Raw genomic sequence first — 26,641 nt, 5'->3', positions numbered from 1 at the left:
ACCACCTCCGAAGATATTTGGCTCTCCAAGTACCACCATTATGGTAGATCTTAAAATACACTGTAGGCCTATTTCTACACACATTTTACGCAGGAGGTTATTTATTATTGACTGTTGGCAGCCACACTATAGGCCTACTAAGGGCTAGCGCTAGAACTGACACTTAAACTAACACAACTCTGACATTTACCCAAATCAAAAAAAAGTGCAGCGCAATAAAAATGACAACTTTATACCAACAACCTGTTTGAGAATATTTAATCTCCAGTGTTTCCCACTAATAGACGATACCTGGGCCCAAGTATATTTCCGACCTGTTCTCATTTAATTTTTCATTTATTCATAAAATTGCTGCACGCCTGAGAGAGCGAGAGGGAGTGGGGGAGAGAAAGAGTGAGAGGGAGTGGGGGAGAGAGAGAGTGAGAGGGAGTGGGGAAAGAGAGAGCGAGAGGGAGTGGGGGAGAGAGAGAGTGAGAGGGAGTGGGGAAAGAGAGAGCGAGAGGGAGTGGGGGAGAGAGAGAGAGAGAGGGAGTGGGGGAGAGAGAGAGCGAGAGGGAGGGAGTGGGGGAGAGAGAGAGAGCGCGCAAGAGAGTGCAGGAGCGCGCTCCGCAGGCTCCGTGCAACCAGAGCCTCTGTATTATAAGTCTCTGCGTTCAACATAGCAAAACTTAAAAAAAAATCCCTCTCGACTCCTGCGGAGTGTTAAGACAGCAAAAGAGAGCAGAATCACATCAGCTTCAGAGCAAGAGAGAGAGAGAGAGAGAGCAGGAGGGGGAGAGAGAGAGGGAGGGTGAGCGACTGTCCGTACATGCATCAAAAACTGAAGCTTCTCCTGGCTCCGTTATGTACAGCTGCTTGCTGCCGATTTAAAAATTATTGTGGAGATTTCTTTGCGTACCACCACAGGAAGCCCACGTACCACCGGTGGTGCGCGTACCATAGTTTGAGAACCACTGAGTTACAGGATAGAGCAATCACTGGTCTCAGTGTAGTCTAGGTAACAGCTTTTACACTTGGTATTTCCCACATTTTGTGATCATAGATCCAGTTGATCCAGTTGAGCTGCTTCAGGTGTCTGATTAGGAGGCTCCTTGGTGCTAACCTTTGGAGGCTTGGGGAAGTCCTACTGGGAGGAGATCCTGTATGAGACCCAAAGCTCTCGGGAGGGATCACATGTCCCACCTGATCTTGAAACACCTCAGATTACTCCAGAAATAGCCGGAGGGAAAAAAACAATTACAAAAATCTCATTATTTTGGTGCATTCCAATAACCTCGGATCTCGGATCTCGGATCTCGGAGCTAACCACGACCGAGTTCATCACGTTCCAGCTGTGAGTTGGCAACAAGTCGGACAAGCAACATGGACGCCTCCAGGAGTACCTTTGTTTTTTTAGCTAATACCAGGCGATAACAACACACTATGCGATAGTTTGAACGTGAAAATAACCTGACAACATGTCCACAGATAGAACATGCACGATACTTTCGTTGTGAATGATTATATTACACAAAAAGAGGACTAAGCTGCGAATAAACACTTTGGTCACAGCTTAAATGTTACTGTTGTTGTACTGTATGTAGCAGCCATGTTGGATTTTATCTCGGGCTGCTGAAGTTGCTCAGAGTTCCAAGTCGATATTCTGAATTAATAATATATTCCGAGGTAACTCAGAATTTCCGACTTCCGAGAACAAATGGAGGCACCATTAGATAACAAAAGTCTCACTGAAAGTACACTGATCTTTTTATTCAGTGTTAAGAGGGAGCCTTGTCTTTAGAAAATAAGAAAAATTAGACAGGAACTTGGAAACTAATGTTCGAGTTATCGTAGTTTACAGGGCAGTACACACTTAATTTAACTCACAAGATGACAACAGACCCACAGCACCTCATTTGGTCTGAGGTCCAAATTATCCCTTGCATTAATAGCCATCCCGGCTGATCTGATAACATGTGTATAGTCTAATGCAAGGAGGGAACAAACCACCATTGCAGTAGAGTCTGGTACAGTTTGAAACAGTAAAGCCTGATCTTGCTAACGTTTCCAAAGCCAACCGTACCCTTACTTGGTAGGCAAGTGTGAGTCAGATGTCGGCTCCCTAATATGGTGACATCATAGCTTTGCATCACAATGTAGCCCAACAATTAAATCATTGAAGAAGAAGAAGGAAACAGCAGAGTAAACAAAGGGCAACAACAGAGTACGTCCAGCAAGGGTCTGCAGCTCCGAGCTCGTCCATGGCGCAGTGCTTTAGGCACAAAGTCTTGAAATAACTTCATAAATAAAATAAATAAAAATCCATAGGATATCTAAACATGGTGCGTTTTGAGTTTGTCGCTCATGTTGCATGGGAAGAGGCGATTCTTTTGACTGAATTACAGACTGTAGTGTGTCTAGCTTCAGCCTTTAGGGTTGGATCGGTATGCCTGGCACCCCAACAGAGGGAGTAGCAAAAAATGAGAACGGTGCAGATCGGTTGTTTTGGTACCATTCCCTACTTTTTACAGTTGAAACGCCAGTAAATCCTTACTGAACTGAACCGTATCTCTTGGTGGAGATGGGCTGTTCATTCTTTCATTTCAAACAGGCAGGCGCTTGTTTGCATGTGAGGCAGGCAAGTGAGTGTACTGTTGATCCAAAGTGTAAACGCCGTCCTTACGTTCTATCCGCTTGTTAACAGATTACACTGGATAGATGTTAATGCAAGGTGTAAACAGGGCTTGAGTATGTACTGTTGACTTTAGGGTGCAGGTACAGAATGACCAGGATTCCAATTTAAAGAGTCCCTTCCTTTGTACCACAGAGTCTTTCAGCTGCTCAACAAGCTATGATAATACAGCGTAAACCTGGCACTCTGCACCATATTGAACTTGACACCCCTCACTGAGCTGTGACTCAGTTGGTAGAGTCGGTCATCTCTGTACGGGGGGTTCAGTCCCCAGCTCCTGCAGCAACATGTCTGTTGTGTCTTTGGCCAAGAAACTTAATCCCAAGTCCCAAGTTGCTCCCGCTGCTTCGTCAGGGTATGAATGTGTATGAATTGATCGGTTTATACTGATGGACACTTTACATAGCAGCTTCTGCCATCAGTGTGTGAATGTGTAGGTGCGACCTGCACTATATTGAACTTATTATCTCTTAGAGGTCATCATGCAATGCTTTCATGATGTATTTAATGGGATTTTTATTTCATGTTTATTAAGTGCTGTCCTGTATGGTTGTTTACATGTTTGTTGTTTATGTTTTATGCCCTTGGTACAAGAGAAATTCCCCTCGAGGCAATAAAGGTTTCATCCATCCATTTATTCAAAATGTTACATGAGAGGGCTGCTGTGCTAACTTGCTTTGCTCGCTGCAGTGACCTGACCCAGCGAAAGATAACGGATGGATGGATGGATAGACAAAGCCATCATTTTCAAAAAGTGAACCCAAAGGATAACTGCCTTGAACATGTATGTTTTTTTATGGCCATCATGGGACAACTCCAATGACTGTAAAAAAATAAAGCCTGATTGTTTGGAAGCAGCTGTCTTCTCCTTCATATCACAGATTACAGTCATCGTTTAAAGGCAGAATGTGCAACATTTTAGCAGAAATCAAGTATATCCTGTGTAAATGTCTCTCTGAGTCATGACTGTCGACACCAGCTGTTCTGTTGTCAGAGCTGTGTTTACATCATGTTTACATGGACAGGACAGCATTGGGTATAAAGCTGTTTTAGTCAAGGACTAGAGAGAAGAAGAAGAACATACTCACTGCTTGTTTGGATGTTAGTAAGTGTGTTTAGATCTCCGTCATTCTTTGTCAATTTATGTGACATGTGAAGCTACGAGCTAACCAAAGTGTGTTAGCATTAGCCTGCTAACACAACAATGCTGGACACAGGCAACTCAGCTCGAGAAAGGACGATTTTGTCCACCGCTTTCGCTTAAAAGTGCTTAATTATGGTGGGCTATAATTGATAACTACTTTGTGTGAACACGAGTGGAGAAGGGTTGGAGGTGTGTCTCTGGAGGAGAGCGGAGGCTTCAGAATATCCGAGGTGTCCCCAAACAGTTTGTTTTTGGTTTCATGCTGATGCTTACGAAAGCGTATTGCATTCATGTGGAGAATTTAATTTTTTGCCTGGTTTCTTGTTATAACGAGAAAAGATCTTGTTATAGCGAGAAAAGATCTTGTTATTACGAGAAAAGATCTCGTTATTACGAGATAAAGAGATAAAAGCATTAGGGTGGTGGCGATGAGGAGGCGTGGGTTTGTTTATGGGAGTGTACAATACACCAGTGGCAGCTCATTACAACATTTCAGTATAAACACCGTAGGCGCCGCAGTTGTTTTTCATGGGGTTAAAGTATTTTCAGTAAATGCCTAAGCGTATCTTGAGACACCACATAGCTAGCTTGAATACAATTCAGATGCATGACTTTGTATCGGTGAAGCATACCATATCTATTTAACTGATCCTGGAAGAATGACGCTTTGCTTTCCGTCTGAACAACCTTAACGCCTTCAGATGCCTGCGCTAAGTCGACAAGCTCATGAGAATACCATCTCATAGATGATAATATTTCCCAAGGCCTTAAACCGAGATGAAAATAAAACACAATCAAATCAATAACCTAATCATCATCATTGCCTTTTGATCTTCCACCCTCCTCTGCCTGCCACAATGCAAACTTCATTAACCCTCTAGTATCTTTTAGTCTTTGTAATGTGTGTCTTTTCTCGTTATAACAAGATCTTTATCTCGTAATAACGAGATCTTTATCTTGTAATAACGAGATCTTTTCTCATTATTACGAGATAAAGATCTCGTAATAACAAGAAACCAGGCAAAAAAAAAATTCCCCACATGAATGCAATACGCTTCCATAAAAACCATCTAAATGCTCTGCTGATGTTTTGTTGCGATGACATCCTCAAAACGTGAACCATAGTCATCAATAATAAAAGCAGCTGGACCCTGGGTTGGTTGCGTTTATGTTACACACAGAGTAGAAACAGCTTACCCAGGGAGGGTGTGTCCAGCCTCCTGACAAGCCGACAGTGTGAATCAGCGAATGATTAAATAATGAGGAGACCTTAATGCTTCTCCTGGCAGGACATGCCTCTGTTAATATATGACCACTTACAGCAGACAGTAACTGTCCTCTTTGTCTGCGTAAAGAGTGCAGACATCCAGCAGAGGCAAACACCTCTGGACATAAATATTCACACTATTCAAATCAACCGGCCTGAGAGAATATTGTCGGAGGATTCGGCGGGTGAAATATGGCCGCATCTTATTTCAAACGCACTTTAATAGGCTTTTCATTCCTTTAGCTTTTTGTGCTGACAAAATGGAAAACACATCTTCTTAATTGAAACGTTGATTTCTTCACGGTTTTCTCTTCAGTGTGTGTAACCAGACACCTTCCTAAGCACACTTTCACAGCCATGGTGAAGACATGTAGAGAATTTTTGATCTATGTTTCGATATTTTTATTTATTGATAAATCAGGGCTGTCAAACTATACAAATTTTAATCGCGATTAATCGCTAAATTTTAATTGTTAATCGGGATTAATCACATTTTTTATGGCAAGTTTTAAAATTCCATGATTTAAAATTAAAGCAAATATTAATTGTTAGGCTTTTATTTTGTATTTTTGTACTGCCGTAAGCTGAGAGTACTTTACTTGCTGCATGAATTCAACCCATGCTTTTATTTTGAAATAAAGTAAGGACCTTCTAGTAGGTGGAAGGTAACAACATGAACTTCGGCACAGAAACAGGAAGTGGTTAGCGATCCCAAACTGACGTCAAACAGCTCAAAGGAACGGTAACAAAGGTCATTGTGTGATGTCATAAGTTGGATATTACTTTGGACTCGTCAGCTGAGCTGTCTGAGAGTTTGTTAAAGTGAAATGAGACGTTCAAAGATGCAGCAGTGTACTGCTTTTACATCACTGAGACTACAGGGAGACACTGAGGAGGATTATCTACGTTGAGCCTAAAGGGACAAAATAGCATGAGATTAATCAGGATTTTTAAAAATGTATGCTTTCATTGCAGACCTTAATTAATGCTGACATCCCTATGATAAAAACATATGATGTAGTTCTGCTTGTTATGCCTTTGTTATAGAAATAGGACAGTAGATAAAGACATGCAGGATAAGGAGCCACCCGCTTGGAGGACTATACCTCCTTACATTTGAGACGCGCACTTGCCCTCTTTCTTTATCAGATTTCCAGATGTTGTATAAAGATGGATAGATGACCAGCTTCCAACTTTCGATTCAGCAGGAAGTTGTCGGTGTTTTGAGTGAATTTGTAAATGCAAACCTCCTTTCTTCAATAGATGGACCTCTTCATGCTGTGAAAAGCTACTTGAGAAAATTAGCAACTCTCTGCCAGAGTCTGTAAATTATCCTGGAAAGTGCAGCAGTGTTCAGTTTGAGAGAAAGCTGAGAGGAAAGAGAGGAGGATTCATTGTTATTGGAGGGAGAATGCTCAAAGGTGTCTCTGTAAACACTTCTTATAATGTAAGAGACCAAAGAAATGTGTTCTTATTAATAGGGAATTGCATATTTTAAAATTATTTGTAATTAAATATATTGTTGTCTCTTAACTTTAGTTAACAATTACAATGTGCAAATTAGTTCACAGATAAAGTGCAGAGTCGTGATGACAGATTACAATTCAGAAACACAGGCACTGACCAATTGTCTCAGGTTTTTTATCTTTCAAGATTGAGCCAAAGGCTTCAAACGAAATGAGATCCGCCATTTTCAAGTCATTTTGGAGAAAGTTCCCTGCAGAGGGAGCAGCAAGACTAAACGCTCTTTTCCCGAGCTCAGTGCGGACATACAGACAGTTTCAAGACATCACAGGAACGAAAGGCATAGTGGCTTCTGGTTCTTTGAAGGTATGAACATAAATAAGACGGAACCAAATCAATCAATCAATCAATCAATCAATCAATCAATCAATCAATCAATCAATCAATCAATCAATCAATCAATCAATCAAGAGCTTTATAAATAAGACTCACCTGCACACCTTCAGATTTAGTGTACAGGTCACAGTGATGAGTAAGGCATCTACAACCCAGTAACAAATGAGTGATACACGGTGTCAAATGACTGTAAACAGTTGGCCGAGGCGCCCATATACAGTACATCTCCATAATCCAGCAATGGAAGAAAGGTTGATGAAACAAGAAGTTTCCTTGCTCTGAGGGAAAAGCAGGATTTATTTCTGTAATAAAATCCCAACTTCACCTTAAGTTTAGAGGCCAAATTGGAAATATGTGATTTAAAAGACAGATCATAATCAAGTATAAATCCCAAGTACTTGTAGCCTTTGACAAGCTCGATTTGATTTCCTTGAGAAGTTAACATGAATGGGACATTTGTTGTTTCTACATTTAAATGAGAAAACAACATGAGCTTTGTTTTATCAGTGTTTATGACCAACCTTAGTTCGCTCATACGAGACTGGACAACATTGAATGCTGACTGCAGGAACTCAAAAGTTTTAGCAACAGATGTTGAACAGCAGTATATGATGGTCTCATCAGCATAAAAGTGATACAGAGCATTTGTAAAATTTTCACACAGGTTATTGATATAAATGGAAAATAAAATAGGTCCTAGTATCGAACCTTGGGGCATGGGGATTTCTAAAAAGGAAGAGGTGGATCCTGCCATTTGCACGCATTGCGTTCTATTTGACAGATAGTTGCCAAACCAGGAAGCTGCTTGCTTTGATAAGCCAATTTGAAGGAGGATCTTGATCAATAATTTGTCCATTTCAGCAGTCCGTCCCCACCAACAATCCAGAGGAACCTACGAGACGAGAGAGCTCAGGAGCTCCCAGGAAATTTCAAATTCATCTTAAATGTTCTCAACAGTCGACTATAAAGTAATGCTCCTTTACTTCTGAATATCACTAAGGTTTCCATAAATAACGAAGATGAATGAGCTTTGAAAATCTCCACTATAGCAAACTGCCGGAAACAAGGAAAGATATTTACATAGTTTTACTTTTAGTAAACTTGTTCTCGAGATCGGCATATTTAATTACTTAGTGATTTTGTCTTCTTCTATATGTTAATTATGTCAAGGCCTATAATCCATCTATTTATCCAAACATCTTCCCTCCTCTATCCTTTTAAAAGAAATCCTGCACTTCAGGATATAAAGTCATGATGGAGAGATGTTTTACACCGAGCTCATCAGTAGAGAGGCTGTTTTACAGTTACAGCTCTCTTTAACATCCAGCCTTCGATCTGTCTTCCACCTCTCAATAAGCTAATAGTTTTAATGTGTCAAAATTGATTCCCAGGGGCCTCCCGCCTCCTCCTCTCGCCGCTCTTTCTCATCCCCTTTCTTTGCTTAGCTTCCTATAAAACTGATTTATGGACTCTTTAGTGCTGGAAAAAACACACATTGATTTTTTTGTTGTCTTTGTTTTGTGTAAAGTTTGCTGTTTGAGCAGAATGAAGTGGAAAATAAAATCTCCCATACTTAAATAAATGTATTTTTGTTCGCATCGACGTATAATCACAGTCTGACACGTCTAATATATAGATAAATAAATAACTGAATAACATGAAGCACAGACGTGGGTTAAATCTGACATCAGATTTTATTGTCTGAAATATGGCAGACAGATAATACATTTTTAAAGGTGCACTATGGAGATTTGGTAGTGAAAATTGAAAGTTAGAGAAGTGAAACAATTCTTCATTATATTTTCTGAACTGAATACACAAACTTTACTCAAAGAAAAAAATGGGTCCTTGGATCACTGTTTGGAGCTGAAAAGCTACCAGGAGAGTTACAGTTTCACTGTTGCGGACCCCCCACCATAACTTCTCGCTTATAATTTTATCTTCAAACAGTGTTACAGGGACCTGAGGACAGTTTGTGTATAGAGTTATGAACATATACCACAGAATATGTACATTTCTCTAACTTTGACATTTCTCTACCAAAACTCCGTACTGCACCTTTAAAAAGTAATTCACCACTGAATTTAAATAGTTTATTGTGATTAATTGCATTTTCATTTGCATAAAAAATTCATAAGACCGGTCTTAAGACCAAAACCGATTTCTAGTACTAACACTACGGTAAACACACCGTGCTGGTTGGAGGCCACTGAAACAGACGTTGATCCATCTGGACATGAACATGTGGAACGACTTTTAAACATTTGAATCTACAGGACGCACACTGCTTCATCACTGATGGGCACTATTGTTCTTTTTCAGGCCTGCTGAGCGAACACGTTTGAGCTGTGCAGAGGGTCTAACATGGACAGCTGTGAAATGTGAGGAATCCTTAGCATCACTCTGTGAGTCCTCTGCTTCAAAGTCCGCTCTCATTCCTGCAGCTCGGGGTGATCTCGGTCTGATTCGTCTACAGATACATTCTGACATGCTCGTCTGACCAACACTTTGTGTTGCCTGGTGTCTGAACGGTGCTATATAAATAAACCTGCCTTGTCTAATGTAATGTAAAAGGCTTTGTCCCCCTAGTGGCAGCTGCTTGTAGTGTACCTTCTATCCATGGACTGAGGTGATCATATTTGGATCAGAATGTAATCTTCTTATATTTCACAGCTCTGTTCAATACTCAGTTCATAAAACATCTTTCTGCACTCTGTGTTGTTTCTGTTAAATAAATTATACTCCATTTATTTATAATGTGACAGAGGTGTAAGAGGGGAACAAGTTGGGGATATCAAACATATCATAATAAATGTAAGACCAGCACCGTCCGTCTGTGTTGTACTGTAAAAAGTGAATTTCTGGCAGGGGAATGAAAATATGAAATGAACCATCACTTTGATGTTAACACTGCTAAAGTAGTCCGCAAATCGATTGATCAAATTGCTTCAGCAAACATTGAAAATAATTTAATGTTACATGGATAATAGAGTAAAATGAAAGTGAGAGTGGAGCATGAAGGGGGTTCTGCACAAGTTTGACCTCAGGCTATTATATCTTATAAGATAGATTTTTTAAGGTTTATTTTTGAGACAGGACGGTGGACAGAGCCAGAAACCAGGGAGGGAGAGCGAGCATGGTACAAAATGCAGGAAAAGGAGCCACAGGCCGGATCCAAACCCAGGCCGCCCACCCTGAGGACCACAGCCCCTGCACATGGGGCGTACGCACTAACCACCAGGACAATGGCGCCCTCATAAAATATGTTTTTTTAACTCAGAATATGGCCCGTTGTGTCTCTGGATTTTCAGTATTCATTGTCTGTGTACCTTCTCATCGATCTGGAACAGTCTCATCAGATTTTCGACGTTAACATAATTTAGAGCATACTGTCGCAGTATGACACGACAAAAACAACATTTGGGCTTTCCACACTGTGCGTGACATCACGGCAACATGGCTGTGTGTGAAAATAGAAGCTGCACCTGCGTTAAAAAAAAAAATATATATCTATCCATGTCACCTCCCGGGCTCTGTAGGTACTTCATATACCTTAGGAGATAAATGCAGTTACAAGTCTGCAGTGCCTACTGAGTAGCCCCATGATGATCAGCAGGTAATGATGCAATAACACAGGCAATGAAATGTTCCACAGTGTGAGTAATTATAATCCAGAGAGTGTGTTGACCCTGTAGGCATAAACATCAGATGTTAAGGCTGATACTGTAGGTCCAGCTGCGTGTGTGATCCACATACACACTCACATAAACTATCTGATACTATGAGCTCTGTTTAAAAATAGAATATTGTAAGAATGGGAACCTCGATTCTCACACTGTTGGATGGAATATCAAATGAATGGAGTCATGATACAACACGCCGAGGTCTTATGGTGACCGTCTAGTCTCCACTTTGGCCTTCGTCTCACAGCTATTCTTCCAGCCCGACCCTAGTGTGTCTGCTTACTCTTGTGAGTGTCTGATATCGGCTCAGGCTTTGACTCTTTTAGCACCTCTCCTCTGCTGGTAAACTAAATTCTTCTCACCTCCAAAGCCAAACTATGTTCGCTCACACTCACCCGTTACCATTAGGCCATTCATCAGTGTTCAACTGTCCAAACATGAGAGGTGTTAGGGAGACAGTGCGGCCAGGCCTGTTTGGAAGCTTTCCCAGTGACCCTGTGGAGAACATTTCCAGTCAAGAGGACAAAAAAAGTCTGCAGGATTACAAACTGAGACATCACAAAGGCTTCAGTTTGCATATCAACAATCCTAAAGAGGTATTTAATAAGTGATGATCATGCTGTGAAATCAGCTCCTTTCCTCTGTGCAATGTGAATTGAAACACTGGGACACCAATATTAAGTCTTTTGAGGTATACTCTGTAAGTACAAAGGCGTAATGGATCAAACTTTGTTACTGCGCTTTTGTAGAGACGCCTTCTTCAGAGTGGGTCGTCTCGTAGCCTGAAGCTCCGGGGGTTCAATCCCCAGCTCCTGCAGCTACATATCCGATGTGTCCTTGGGCAAGACACCTGAATACCAAATTGCTCCTGCTGCTTTGTCAGCGGCGTGTGAATGTGTATGAATGGGTTTAGCTAATACTGATAGCCACTTTACATAGCAGCCCCTAATGGGTGTAATGAGTGTGTGAATGGGTAGGTGTGACCTGTTGTGTAAAAGTGATTTGAGTAATCAGAAGACAAGCTCAAGTCCATTTAGCATTAAGTGGTTAGTAGACCTTTTCAGAGGGTAGTCCCCTAACACTGCCTCAGTAGACCTACATTCACATTGATTCTGCACTGGTGTTATACTGGTGTCCCAGTCTGTGACGTTACATTGCGATATGGCGGTACAGTGGAGGGAACACTTCGCCCCCCCCTAGAGAAGTCACAGGGGCATAAATATCGCACTTTGAATGGGCACTCTGAATAGCTCTCATGTTGATTGTTCACACTGAGAATGTGTCACAAGTACATCTTTGATATGAGCAAAATACATCTGTGTTTTCTCCATATACATTTGATTTCTATTTGGTTATCTCAGGAAAAAGCATTAAAACTGTATCTGAAAGTGAAATATTGACGGTATAATGTTGTTCGATTACTATTCAAAAATCTGTTGCATGTTGTTTCAAGAACCACGGCCATCCATGGAAACTGTTGAGCCTCTCTGGATCTGTGACTGTACAGCAGCTGGCCAAATAAAGTGCAGTACGGAGTGCTCACACAAGTCAAAAAAACTAGGGGGGGGGGGGGGGGTGTCAAACATGCTCGGGTACAGATTTTACTAATGTAAGGTGTGCAGGTCTCTGAGTTGGTGAATCCACCACTTTGGTATTCTCCTTTTCATGCCTCTATGGCCATTTGAAGTTGAAATTTTGAGAAATTGAATTTCTTAAAACGACTATTCAATGGACTTCCATGAAATTTCAAATACAAATCCTGTTTCCCCTAACACCCACACTAACACCCTGACGAAGGCTGAAACGCGTCTCTTACTTACCCACCTTAACCTCTCCCACACAAGTGTGCCTGCAACCGCTTCAGAGACCACCCCACTAACAGAGGTAAGCTGGTCTACTGTTGTTTTTTATCCTGTTTCCCCCTACTCATGAATTATACAAACTGTGGTTATGTTTGAGTCTCCTCTAGCACCATCAAAGGGAAAGACAAATAAGTTGTGTTCAAGTCAGCAAATAAGTGGAAAATTAAATTCCTCTCAGTAAATAATCATCAGCAGAGGTTGAAAACTACAAAAACAATCCAGTGATGTGGAGCAAATGTAGTGCTTAAAAAACCTTCATGGGCCGCTTCTCATCTCTGTTTGAGGCTAGCAGCTCAAATGCTACGTATCTCTAGCATAGCACACCTGAATCACAGACTTAACTCCCGCTCAGTAGCTGAGTATACTGAAGTATTTGTATCTGACTGTGTATCTAAATGTTTTCAGACCAAGAAAAATGGATTACCTGGAGTATTGAAAATTCAGCCATGCACAAACTAATTAGTGCGCCTGCCTTGTGGACAATATGCCCACACCCAAACGGGTCTATCCAGTAACAGGAGGTTTACCCGGCAAGAATGTATTCCTGGGCAGTGACCCAGTGGAGATCTGTGGGTTTATCCTCGGAGACAGGTTTCACACGCGGCTTGTGGGCCAAACCCACAAATAACAGCCAGGCGTCTTGTTTGCCATCATCCTCGGGCCTGTTTCAGATTACTGACTAGCTCTTTGAAGTTGGCTGATGGACAGGCAGGGTTTTCCCCTGCTCCTCCTCTGCCAGAAAAAGATTGGGTCATCATCAACAGCAATGCCACCCTCCGCAAATCTTGAATGACTTCTGAATTAGAAGTGTGCTTACTTAGGCATCAGGTCAGAGACTTCTAAGATAAGATCCAGGGTTTGATAGTTCCTGATTTCACAGCAAGGTCCTTACTGAATAAAAAGTATAACAGCTGTTATTCCTTACAATTTTTTCATCAGCGGCCTTAACGTAGAAGAGTTATCTTTAACTATTTAAATCAGGAGAGACAGGTAAATAAAGAAAAGTTATGCATAACAATTGACGGGTGGGAGTTTAGAAAACGACTTCATGTAACTGAGAGAGCTCCAAACCTGCAGCCGGGTTTAATACCTTTGAGCTCTTAACATATCTAAAATCTTAACTTAATTCCTGATGCCGAGTAGCAATCTGCGCCGAGCTGCCAAAGAAGGATGTTTTGATCTGAAGTGGCCTGATAGCCTAGTGGTTGGTGCGCACGCCTCATGTACGTTAGGCTATTGTCCTCCAGGCGGGCGGCGGTATGGGTCCGACCTGCGGCTCCTTTCTCACATTACATTCCCCACTCTCTCTCACTCTCTGACACTATCCACTGTCCTAGCTCTAAATTAAAGCGTAACAAACCTCCAAATAAACATTGGTGAGGAGCCTATTTTGTCGCAAAATTTATTCAATTTCAAAAAAATTTAAATGTGTTGAAATTGAATTGAAGTGCGGCTCAGGGTGTTGTGATCTTACATAAACCATCTTCTTATGACATTCTTGATGTACTGTATTAGCCACATATCATAAAAAACATCAATCAGTCTGCATGACCAACAATGGTGGCCGTGGTCCCCAGATTAGAAATGCTGTCTCACACTTTTGGTCACCTAGCAACAGACAAAAACGTATCCCCGTTTTAGGTCACTGAAAATGCATCTTTTGGAAAACTCCTCCAGAGTGAAGATTTTCAGAAACTCTGTTTAAGGTGTTTATGTGTAAATGGGGAAAACTGAGAGTATTGGAGTATGAAAGTAATGCTTGTGCGCCGGTTTCTCCATCATTCATGAGCGAGGCTGTCTCTTTTATTTACATGAGATTAGTGTGATGGAAGACGTAACCAAACTAGTGCTGGTGTTAGCTAATTGACCTTTTAACATGCCTACACATACAAACACAGTTACTCTCCTACTATGTTGAAAAGCGACGGTTTCAGTCAACACCTGTTCAGACTTCGGGCAGTAAAAACTTTGAGAATGAAATGGTCATTGCAGAGGAATGGGGAGAAAAGTTTCCAGTGTGAAGGACATCATTGTGGACTTGCCCCCTCGGGGACAAAAAAGGTTTTCTGAATTGAATTGAATTAGCATGCTCATAACAGCCGCAACAGTGCCACGTGGTTTTCATGTGGACGAAGATGTTGAGAACTGAGTGTGTGTGTGGACATGATATTTATTTTAAATGGAGGAGGAAAACCTCTGTTTTAAAAAATCCCTACCTAGGTGTGCACTAGGCCAAAGATAAAAACTAGAAAATAAATGCTAGAAAGCTAAGTCAAGACACCGAGACAATCTGGCAGAGGGTTAGTGAAAGGGAACTGGTTAAGTGAGCTATAGGAGCTTCTCAGGCAATAGGGGACAGGTGTGTGGGGGAGAGATAAGCAGGTGAGGAGAATCAGAGATGGAGGCAGGTGGGAGGTGGGAGTGACTGATTCTGAAATGACAGAAGAGTTAGAAAACTGTATAAACAAACAAAACTGAACACATGAATGAAGAAACCATGAAACAAACAAAACTATTGATACTTTTTTTTTAAACCCGGCTGTAAACATGTTTATTTCAGCTGTCAAAACAGAGATTTTAACGTGGACTTCCACATGGACTGGAGTGAAGAACTGCAGATTTTATCTCGTCTGCCTTTGCTTCATTTTTCAAAATGCTTGATTTTAAACAAAAATCAAATAGATAATGATTTAATAATCGTACATGTGTTTATCAGGTTAAATGCAAAATGAATACATGCTAAAATCAACTGATCAAGCACAGAGAAGTATTAAAGGAGTGTAAGTTTACTTTATTGGGGGATTAAAGGAACATAGTAGTTTTATTTCCCAACACTTTTTGGTCTAATTTGACTTCACATTGAGCACCACCTCCACCTGCTGACGTGCTTTAGAGCTCCTGCAGTGGTGAACATCACAAGTGGTGCACATGTGTAGGCTACTGCTGAACCTGTCACCCTCACTCAGAGAAAGTTTTCCCTGGGATCTTCCTACACTGTCAGGGTCCACCGGGCAATAAAAGAGCCCGTAACCGAACCCACAACCTAATCCAGCAGGGACAATCGCTGGCACAGGCTGCCCCTCCACAAAGCTGGACCCCTGCAGACCGTCCACATGCAGCGCTGCATGAGAGGAGGAGACCACATCAGTGGAGCTGTAAAACCACAGGGCACTGGAATGAAGTGGGAAGACAGGAAAACCAGTGGCTTTATCAGAATGTTGGCCTATCACTCAGATTTCATGACAGATCTTATGCTCATCTAAGTGTTAAGTTTAGACCCCCTTGTGGGGCAACAAACAGAAGGGATTTAATCTTGAAAACTGAGAACCAAGTATTCAAAAATGTTGTTTCTTTTCTGTCTGATAAAATGCTGTGATGGATTAGGATAAATCTAGATATTAACCCCCATATTGGCACAAGCAGCTCTGTTCATGCACAAAAAGGCCAACACCAGGGTTACTCCGCCCACCATCGGTGTCACACTGAGTCCAAAAGTGTCAATGAGCAAATCAGCGTGGACAGAGGCTAGGGGGCATCAGAGCACTCTGGACAGTGAGCAGGAGTTCTCTGTCATACCAGACATCAAGAGAGAAAAAAAAGTGAAGCGTCTGAATTTTATCAGCGGGGTTTCAATGCAAATACAGTTTTCTTACAGGGTGACGTAAAAGTTTGACCTGGACAGAGTCGTGCGTAAAAGTTTATTTTTCCAGAAAATGCGCTGCTTCTCCGAGCCGTGCGCTCCTGGCGAGATCGCACAAGCCTTTTCAACAAGGGTAGGAGATGCGACGCCCCACGCCACTACTATCTTGGCAGGACCATCTCTGTTCTCAGCCGTCGCCTTATCCTCCCGAGGATCAGCAGATCTGAGTGTGAATGCCATCGCAGACCCGGTGAGTCGCAGCCGGTCGCACCCGGAGCAGACTTCCGTTTTGTGCCGGCCTGCGGAAACTTTTGCGGGAGGAGAAATGTCCGAAGATGATCCGAAACTTTATCTGGAAGAAAATGACCTTTGGAGAGAGTTCCACAAATGCGGGACGGAAATGGTTATAACGAAATCCGGGAGGTATGCCACACATGTCTCATCATTACACACGGTGGAAGGTTAAAGTGTGTTAGAGCAATGCTTTCACTCTGCTTTCTCTCCTCCTTACAGGCGCATGTTTCCGCCGCTCAGAGCAAGGTGCACATCGATGGACAGGAAAGCAAAATACATCCTTCTCATGGACATCGTGGCGGCTGACGACTGCAGGTACAAATTTCATAACTCCCGCTGGATGGTGGCGGGGAAGGCGGACCCGGAGATGCCCAAACGCATGTACATCCACCCGGACAGTCCGGCCACGGGCGAGCAGTGGATGTCCAAAGTGGTCAACTTCCACAAACTGAAACTGACTAACAACATGTCGGATAAGCATGGATTTGTAAGTGTGGAAGTTTAAGTCAAGACATTTTTATTCATTCCTAGACAACTTAGGATCCCCACCCCCCCAAAAAAACAATTATATTTTTAACTGTATTATACATGTATTTGTTTGCAGACTATTCTCAACTCGATGCACAAATATCAGCCCAGATTTCACATAGTGAAGGCAAATGACATCGTGAAACTGCCTTACAGCACCTTCCGGACTTATGTCTTCTCTGAGACTGAATTCATCGCAGTGACAGCTTACCAAAACGACAAGGTAAGACGTCAGATCACCATCACATCATCCAAGCAGCTGTCCAGGAATACCATATTATTTCATATAAAGTGTGGCCATGTAGGTATAGTCATATTAAAATATAAAACATGTAATAGTTGTGTCATCGTTGTTAAGATCACGCAGCTGAAAATAGACAACAACCCGTTCGCGAAGGGATTCCGGGACACGGGCAACGGGAGGAGAGAGAAGAGGCGAGTGACTCCTTCCTTTCATTGTTCAATAAGTTTGATGTTTTGTTACAGTTTGTGGAGAAAAAAGGTTTTCTTTAAAGGTCATCGCTGTTTGGGGACCATTGTTGAGATATTCAGGGCCTTTATAGTCCCGGATGTAGAAATACATAACATGCCTCAAAATGTTACTTTTATAGGCTACTTCAAAAACTGCAAAAGTTACTCAAAGAACAGATAATGTGTCCTAATGTTCTATTATTCATATTTATAGGCTGCTCATTAATACCATCACATTATATAACATGTTTAGTTTTGTGTTGTTCGTTGTTAAGCGTCTCTGAGTGTTCACAAAAGTGCTGTGGGTCTAATAATAATAATTATTATTATATTATTATTATTATTATTATTATTATACTATTATACTAGAAGTAACAACTTATGTTCTTCTTCTTATAATAATATTAATACTAATAGTAATAATCATCATCATAATAATTGCTTAAAATTATTGTTATAATAAAAAATAAGATTTGTTTTCTTTTTTGATCCTTTAATAATTTGATTTTTGTGTTATTGTATAAACAGAATTTTCATAGTTGAAAAACTGTGTCTAACTTTCTCTGTAGCAATAAAATCAATTATTGACCTTATTGTAAATAAATTACTTATTGTTTGATAATTTTTACATTATTATTATTATTATTATTATTATTATTATTATTAATAATAATAATTAATCTGTTAAACCTTTTTATCAGCATAAAGTATTAAATATGTCCGTCAGATAAACACACCTGATCGATGTTATTATCCTAAAGATATTGTGATCTAAAGGATTGTGATTAAATGTTTGACATGTGTTTCTTATATTAATAGAAATATTGAAGTTTATGCATTCATATGCATTTCTTTCCAAAACAAACATTTAGTGAAATGTTTTATTGTTATTATTTTAATATCTACTCTCATTCTGAAATGTAAAAAATAGTAGAAATGAAGAAAAACCCTTCTATTAGTAGGTGTGCCCTCGATACAGCGCACAGCTTTATTATAATAATATATTCTGTATTATTGATCATGTTACTGCTGTGTCCAAACTTTAGACTGGTAATGTACATCATGAAGTACTGTGGCTGGGAAAGTGCAAACCAAACTTAAAAAGTGTGAAACACTTTTACAAAGCTCGAGACAAATTTTAATTTTGACACAATTTTTACATTTTATTGAAGAAAAAAATATAAACACAAAACAGTTTCACCAAGGACAAAACAAAGTTACATTTTAGACAAAAAGAAACACTTTAACGAGCGCCGAGATAAATTTACAAAGAACAGAAAACTTTTACCAGTCCCCAAACAAATTTACAAAGGACAGGATCTTACTGGAAAGTGAATAAATGCTCAAAGTGACCCTGAAGTGAGCAGTCAATTAATTCATTTAAGCAGAAAGGCATGCGTTAATTGTTTCAGGATGGTTCCACTGAACGGGACAAAACATCATCTAAACTCTAAACCCCGGCAACACAGTCTTTCCACCATGACTAACTGACCTCTCACTCAATCACTGTTGGGTCATAAAGTACACATTTGTTCTGTCCTTGGTGAAAGTGTTTTTCTTTTTTAGTATGGTTTCATAAAATGAAAAAAATGTTTTAGAAAAGTCTCAAGCTAGGTTTGTTTTGCACTTCCCAGTCACTGTAATGTGTGTTGGTTAATTAATTAAGTTATTTATTTATTTATACAAAGCTCCATGAACACACATAACTTTATTTCCATTATGGATTCAGTCGTGTTGCACTTTCTTTCTTCTTTATTCACGTGCAGGATGTTAACAGTTTTATCATCAGGATTTATTTCACCTCCATGACTCCCCAGCCCTCAGTATTTCCTGAATCAGGAATGAAAATTCCCCATATTTTACTCTTTCAATCTTTTATTCATCACATTTTACTAAAGAAGGGAAATGTACTGAATGCTTGAGGCGCTCTAATGTGTGTCTGCGTGTGTGTGAACCTCAGGAGAGTACGATTACATTTTCTTCTTCTATTGAAATCTTTTTAAATACCTTTTATTGTCTTCATATCTTGACCTACAATACACATAGTTAATACTTAATGTGAAGATGGCAACATTTTTACATCTTTATACGTTCATTTTAACGGCTGCTGTTACTTTAAGGTTTCATATTTTTATCTGGCGGCTGTGGCTCAGTTGGTAAAGTCGGTCATCTCTGCCATCAGTGTGTGAATGTGTAGGTGTGACCTGCGGTGTAAAAAGTGTTTTGAGTAGTCAGAAGACTAGAAAAGCACTATACAAGCTCAGGTCCATTTACCAATCTATTTAATGCTTGAGCTGTTTTTATAGTTTATTTCAATGTAAAGCTAATATCCCCTCTTATCGTCTTGATCTAATTTTTAATCTTCTTTAAGATAACTCTCTAAGCTCTTTTTATTGTTTCTATCTCTTTTAACTGCTCACTTATCTTCTTTCTGCTTCAGTCCTCTTGGTCTCAACCTGCATTGACTGACTTATTATTATGAGCTCTTATGTTGTTGATGATGTTCAGGTTCTGATGTTGGTCAGGTTTTTTGATTGGGTCCTTTTACTCTCGGGGTTTTGTTGTTGTTGGTTGGGTGTCTCATCCATGGGTCGCTCTGTCGTTCTGTTGCTCCTGCATGTGTCACACTTTGTTAACCCTTGTTTCTAAAATAAAGTTGTTATTTTTATTATAAGTGATTGGAGAAGATGTGTCCCCCAGTGATAACTGGAAAAACTAAAGGAAATAACATACCAGAGGTAATAACAACAATTACAGTATTGATACCCCTAGTAGTAGAGTCTTTTTAAAGTATGCTGAATTCACACAGAGAGTTTGGATCTGTGTTCTATAGATTCATGAGTTTTCCCCAAGCGGCAACCTCCGGTCTTGAAAAGTGAAGACAATGCAGAAGCGTAAAATCCTGCAGTTCCTCAAGTGTCCACTAGAGGCTGGCTCCAGGAACACAGGAAGTCACATACACACATCAGGCAAAAAAACTGTTTTTACAGCTTAAATAAACATGTTTACAGCCTGGTGCAAAAATTTAATAGGTCTGATTATTTATTGTCATCACTGACACACACTGTACAGGGTGAATTTTTTCAAAAGGCTCTGTTTAGATTTTGAAAACGATATGTGTTATCCATAGTTAGGAGCGTAGCTGACATGATTGACAGGTGGGCGTGATGTAACGGTTCATCAAGAGGTTTAAAACCCGCCTCAGCTCCAGCTCTCAGCCTGTCGTTAGGTTGACTGAAAGTTAGACTGAGACAGGATTTCCAACATGGAGACTGCTGCTGATGATCCTCCAGAGCCCCCTGCAGGAACAGATGGGTGACGTCACTCAGGCTTCAAACATTCATATTTACAGTCTATGGTTTTCCCTTCATCAAGGTTTTCTGACCTTCCTCTATGATAGTTAATAAAGTCCAAACAGTTGAGATAAGAAGAGGAGTTGAAAAGAAAGAACGAGGGAAAAAAAAAAAGTTTATAAAAATCTATTGAATGATTATTAACCAATTCCTTCTCCTGTTTTCTGTCATCAGGAAGCTTCAACATTCACCTGTAAAGACTGAAGAGACACAGGTGACTGAGAGGGAATCTGAACCTGTCAGAGACTCCAAATCTTCAGGTACAGAACATGTTTCACACGTCTATGTTACTCGTTCTGTCGATACATAATAACAAGTCTAAGAACAGTTGATAAATAATGTTTCTCCATTCATGTTTTTTTATTCAAGATTCTCATGAGAGTGACTCTGACAAAGACAACAACGCTGAGGACAATCCTGACCACGTGGAGCACCAAACCCTCAAAGAAACAAGACTTAATCCAGTAACAGAGAGAAGCGTACAGACTCCCCTCCCTCCAGAGACAGATGTGGACCCCGGTCAGAGCCGGGGCACTTCTTCACTAAGGGACGCAGCGGGTTGCTGTTGGCCACAATACTCCGAGGAGGATCCGTTTTGTAAACTGTGCCGCACTTTTCCATGCAGCTCTGTTTATACACCCAAATCTGGCAGACATCTGCAGGACCCACGTTGCCCATCCAGCCTTCTCTACTCTGCTCAGGTAAACACCTGGAACAGCTGTGCCACCATGGAGAAAGCACTGCCATGTGGCCTGAGCCTGAAAGCACCTGTAAGGACTCCAGGGACTCAAGGGTTCCCCACCAATCCTCCACAGCACCCGCTGGTTCAGGTACACAGACGAGCAACAATACACTGAAACACTTGTTTACTTTTAAAACAAATCATTTTTACATTTATTAGTACTTGGTAAGATAGAGAGCCAGTAACGCTTCCTAGCTATTGAGTCCTTGAAGTATCTTGAAGTATATATAAAGTAGAAAAAATAAAAATGCAGTTAAAGAAGCAAAACATGTTGTTATTGAAAGTTGCATTCAATCAATCAATGATTTACTTTATACTTTATTTGTATAGCACCAATTCACAACAAAAATTAAATGAAATGAAACCAAAATCCGTTATTCTGAAGCCTCTGCTCTCCTTCAGCGGCGCACCTCCCACCCCTCTCTACTAGCATTTGCTTAAAGGTCCCATATTATGCTTTTTCTGGTTTTATATGCTCTTTAGTGTGTTTTCCAAGTGTCCTGTGCATGTTTAGGCACATCTATGTGCAAAAATTCAAAGGCTGCGTAAACACGGCTTCTCCTACGTCCTCCTGTTAGCTGTAGCATTAGCTACATGTAATGCTCGGTTCTAGCCCCCCTCGATAAAAATTTGTCAGTGCGGCATCATTGTCAGTGTGAGATCACTGATCTAAGTCCATTGGCTCGTTGTGGCCCTGCAGCTCATGTTGAAATTTCCGAGATGCTTGCTGAGCAACTGACCAATAACGACAGAGCGGATCGGCAGACCAATCAGAGCAGACTTGGCCCACGTGGGGTCTAACAGTGGGGGCTCAGCAGAGTGTAGCTGACGGACTCAGAGCGTAGAGGGAGCAAGGAGGAGCAGTACATGAAAACAGACACTTTTTTCGGACTTTAGCTATTGTGAACGTACAAAAGTAGATACATAGATTAAATATACGAACCCCAAAAAGGGCAGAATATGGGCTCTTTAAAGGAGTTATGAATTAGAACGCACCATAATGAAGTGAACGGGGACACAAATATTACGCCATCGCAGAATCAATATGAATGTACAAAGATGTATGGCTGAGCTTAGTTACAAGGCTTTTGCAGAAGTCTGAAAAGGGCTAAAATCAGCATCTTCTCTTTTTAACCAAGTTAAATTAGAATTTTGACGCAAGTTTGTCGTCGCTTCATGTACAAAATCTAAAGCATGTTGTCAAAAATGCGTAGTGCAAGTCCATTTATGGCTCACCATCACGGCGCAAAGTTTATACTCAATGCATTTAGACTCATGATTATTTATACACACAACTGGCATGTCATTTCCCATTTCCTTTAAAAGCTGGGTGTGTCTGCAGGCACACAGACCACTGAATGAAATGTTGTGAAGCCTCAGTTGTACTTACAGAATACGACAACATGGATCACACCAAAGCAGAAACAGCAGTGTCACTGTGCGCATTACACACACGGCAAGGCGGCTTTACTTCTTTGATAGCTGAAATATCACAACTGAGGAGAAGAGTGCTGTAGTGTAATCTGTGTGTGAAGTGAACTCTCCCGATGAGGGTTTTGCCATCTAAAAATGTGTCCATAAAAGAAAAAAGGAAAATGGGGGCGCAGTCGTTAGAGCATGCGCCCCATGTATGGAGGCTGTAGTTATCTAAGCGGGCAGCCCAGGTTCAAATCCAGCCTGTGGCTCCTTTCCTGCATGTCATTCCCCACTCTCTCTCTCCATGATTTCCGACTCTATCCACTGTCCTATCTCTACATTAAAGGCACTAAATGCCCAAAAATAAATCTTTAAAAAAAAGAGCACTGCGGCAAATCTTGTAGACCAGGATTCTGTTGTCAACGGCATATTCACTTTCTACTTCCTTTATGCGCCATGAGCACGCCACCTTATTTGAAGAACATAAATGGTCTCGAGCTTGTATAGTGCTTTTCTTTTTGTTATGTAAAGTGTCCTTTAGTAATAACTAATCCCATTCCTACATACTCAAGCAGCAGGAGCAACTTGGGGTTAAGGACAGATCAGACATGTGGCTGCAGGAGCTGGGGATCGAACCAGCGACTCTACCAACTGAGCCACAGCCGACCCAATAAATAAAACGCTCACGAGTGCAGTAGCTGGTTACTTTTGGAATAGGGCAATGACAAAGATAGGGCCCAAAGATCCAAAAACATTACGCAGCATTTGTATATCTGGGTTGACTGGTATTAGAATTTAGGAAAACGTTGATCTTCTAAGAAATAACAGCAGCACTTCAGGCTTTCCTACAGTGATGCTGCAGCTTCTCAGCAGTATTGTAAACTGTAAAACGAGAAAGACACATTTTGAATATTTGACCACACCTGCCATCATAGTGCCCATCAGCCTATTGGTGTTTTATATATATATATATATATATATATATATATATATATATATATATATATATATATATATATATATATATATATACATATATATATATATATATATATACATATATATATATATATATATAGATATATATATATATATGTATATGTATATGAGTGTGCCCCCCTCCTTTGTTAAATAAATGATCACCTGAAGAAGAACTCTGGTGGAAACGTTGTGATCCATTAAAACTTTTTGTGGCTTTTACACAAGTGCTCTTATTCATTTTGACATATGAGACATTTTAAATTTGTTATGAAATACATGACACAGATTGAATCATGAAACAGTCAAGTGCAAACCGTTACAGATCAGTATCATGAGCTATTTCACATCCGAACTGTCTGCTGATGTTGTCTCTCTCCCCCTCCCCCTCCCCCACCCTTGTCAACAGGACCTGGTGAGCTTTTCTCAGTTTGGAGGCTTTCTGTTTTATCCCTACTCAAGCTTCACTGCAGCATCAGCTCCGTATCTCTTCCCAACGTTGCGGCCCGGAGTGGATTTCCGAGCGCCTTCGAGTGTCCACAGCCGGGACTCCTTCAGCTCTCCTGTGATGTCGTCTGTTCCCTCTGTGGGTGCTGGTGGACTGAAATATTTCACCCCTGATTTCCTCATCTTACCCAACACAGACCAGAAGAACTCAGTAAGCGAAGCTGAAGCGGACTGCAGAGAGGAGGCGGAGTCACAAACAGAGGGAGATACTGTCTTGTGACTGTTATGGCTGCCCCTGCATGGTGTCTGCCCCCCCCCCCCATCTCCTACCCCATGATGACTGCTAAGGCCGTCCTTCTGAGGGAATGTAGTTGAAATTTAAATGAGGTGCAGCTCAGTGGATTATGCAGATGCTAAATAATGTCTGGTTTAGATTCAGAGGATGTTTAATTTTTTAATCCAGAATCTGAAATCACATAAAATAACTGCAAAAATGTTTCTTATTAAATATTGCCTTGGTTAAATCAACAAAAAACTGGTTTAAAAATTACAGTATAAGCCAGTTATTGAGCTATTAATGAATTCCAAATGTGTCACATTTTGAGTATGGACACCAGTTCAATTAAAACAAATCTGAATGTAAAACATGACCAAAATACACTTTCACACTTCATGTGTTATTTGAATTATGATTCAGTTTTTGAGAAATTTCTATGAGCAGACTGAGCGGGCATTTTAAAGGAAGAATGTGCGACTTTTTACTCATAAATATTTCATAAATCAAGTCTCTCCTGTGTACATGTGTCTCTGAGTCATGACTGTCTACAATGAGGGAGAAGCTTGAGTCCTGCTGGCTGTGTTGTTGTCAGAGCTGTGTTTACATGGACATGATGGCCCCTTATAAAGCTGTTAAAGACCTTAGGGAGCGGACCTATCGTCATTGCAAAATTTGCACATTTTGGACCTCTGCTTTGGGGCCCCTTAATGGTCTGGGACCCCTAAACAGTTGCCTGCCTTGCCTGTTGACAGGCAGCGCCTCTGAAGCTGTTTTTAGTCATGACTAGAGAAAAGAAGAAGAACGTACTCACTGCTTATTTAGATGACACGTTAGCTACAAGCTAACTAAAGAGTGCTAACATTAGCCTGCTAACACAACAATGCAGACCACAGTCATTTGCAGCTTGAGCCAAGGACAAGTTTGTTAGCTGCTTGCGCTAAACTCGTCCGTGTGAACACGAGTGGAGAGAGTTTGGAGGTGTGTCGCTGGAGGAGAGCGGAGGCTTCAGTATGGCAGAGGTGGCAGTTTGTTTTGGTTTTATGCTAGGGCTCAAGGGCGACATCTATGGGATCAAAAAGTCACACATTCTTCCTTTAATCACCTGTGATATTTACCACTGGCTACATAAGCTTATTGTGATTTTGTCATGTCAAGTCTTTAAATATTTATGCAAGTTCTGCTATTTGTCTGGAGGCTCTGTGTTGTAACCAAGCACTTCACCTAATGTACTGAAGTCCTCAACAAATAAACATTATCAGAAAGAGGTCTTAACTTTATGTGGCAAAAGTAAAATTATAGTGGCTGTTTTAAAGAGCATTATGAAATCATCTATCTGCTGTGTCTAATATGGAGAAGCATAACAGTCTGTTTTCTTCAGGTTTCAGGTTTTTTTTAAAAATCAAAGTCAATTTATATATTTTTTTGTATATTTCTTTGGTTAAAAAATGACTGATAATGACCAATAAACCATCATGACCCTTCGGTGTCTGATTGAAGTGTTGCTCTGTGGTGAATTGTGCTTGTATGAATCATGAGAAACAATAACAACTGGTTAGAGGTTTTCAGGAATGTTCATCAGGAAATAACGGATAAAGATAAAATGTTTAACCTTTAAAGACTTAATATGTTAGGCTATAAATTACATTTATTAAAGAGAGAATTGTTACTAATTTCCAGATGTAAAATGGACTGGTCTGCACCACTGTGACTGGTCAATGTCTAGCTGAAGGAAGGCTCCACCCGCAGACAAGAAGACACAAGTATCAAACTGACAATCTTCTGAATACATTTTTAAATTCAAACTAACATGACTAATGAAATTGTATTTGTCTTACTATACCCTATGGATTCATAGAATAATACAGTATTAGTACTGGCTGAACAACAGTCAGCAACAAAATCCAGACTCACAGGTCAATTTAGAAAGTTTATTAGTTTATGTGTCACTTCACTTTTCCACGGCGATGCCACAGTTGCTGAGAGCTAAACACAGAGTTGTGGGGTTTTT

At 40.6% G+C, this 26,641-nt stretch overlaps 1 protein-coding gene and 3 long non-coding RNA genes across 4 annotated transcripts in view; 3 read left to right on the top strand and 1 right to left on the bottom strand.

The window, feature by feature from the left end:
- Positions 1-26,641, top strand: part of LOC132973773 (uncharacterized) — a 390,261-nt gene that overhangs the window by 355,916 nt on the left and 7,704 nt on the right. The gene's annotated exons all lie outside the window — the stretch shown is intronic.
- Positions 1-26,641, bottom strand: part of LOC132973775 (uncharacterized) — a 58,066-nt gene that overhangs the window by 24,253 nt on the left and 7,172 nt on the right. The window lies entirely within an intron of this gene.
- On the top strand, positions 15,698-24,718 carry LOC132973801 (T-box transcription factor TBX2-A-like). Its single transcript, XM_061037411.1, has 7 exons — positions 15,698-16,550; positions 16,641-16,908; positions 17,026-17,172; positions 17,308-17,384; positions 20,948-21,033; positions 21,143-21,603; positions 24,319-24,718. The coding sequence occupies exons 1-7, from the start codon at positions 16,201-16,203 to the stop codon at positions 24,634-24,636; spliced, it is 1,707 nt and encodes a 568-aa protein (XP_060893394.1). The 5' UTR covers positions 15,698-16,200; the 3' UTR covers positions 24,637-24,718.
- On the top strand, positions 24,970-26,144 carry LOC132974952 (uncharacterized). The gene is made up of 3 exons (XR_009673166.1): positions 24,970-25,264; positions 25,421-25,584; positions 25,636-26,144. It is a non-coding gene; the product is annotated as an uncharacterized LOC132974952 (long non-coding RNA).

The sequence above is a fragment of the Labrus mixtus genome, chromosome 5 (assembly GCF_963584025.1).
Source record: "Labrus mixtus chromosome 5, fLabMix1.1, whole genome shotgun sequence".
NCBI lineage: Eukaryota > Metazoa > Chordata > Actinopteri > Labriformes > Labridae > Labrus > Labrus mixtus.
This window is presented reverse-complemented; position numbering and strand designations above follow the sequence as displayed.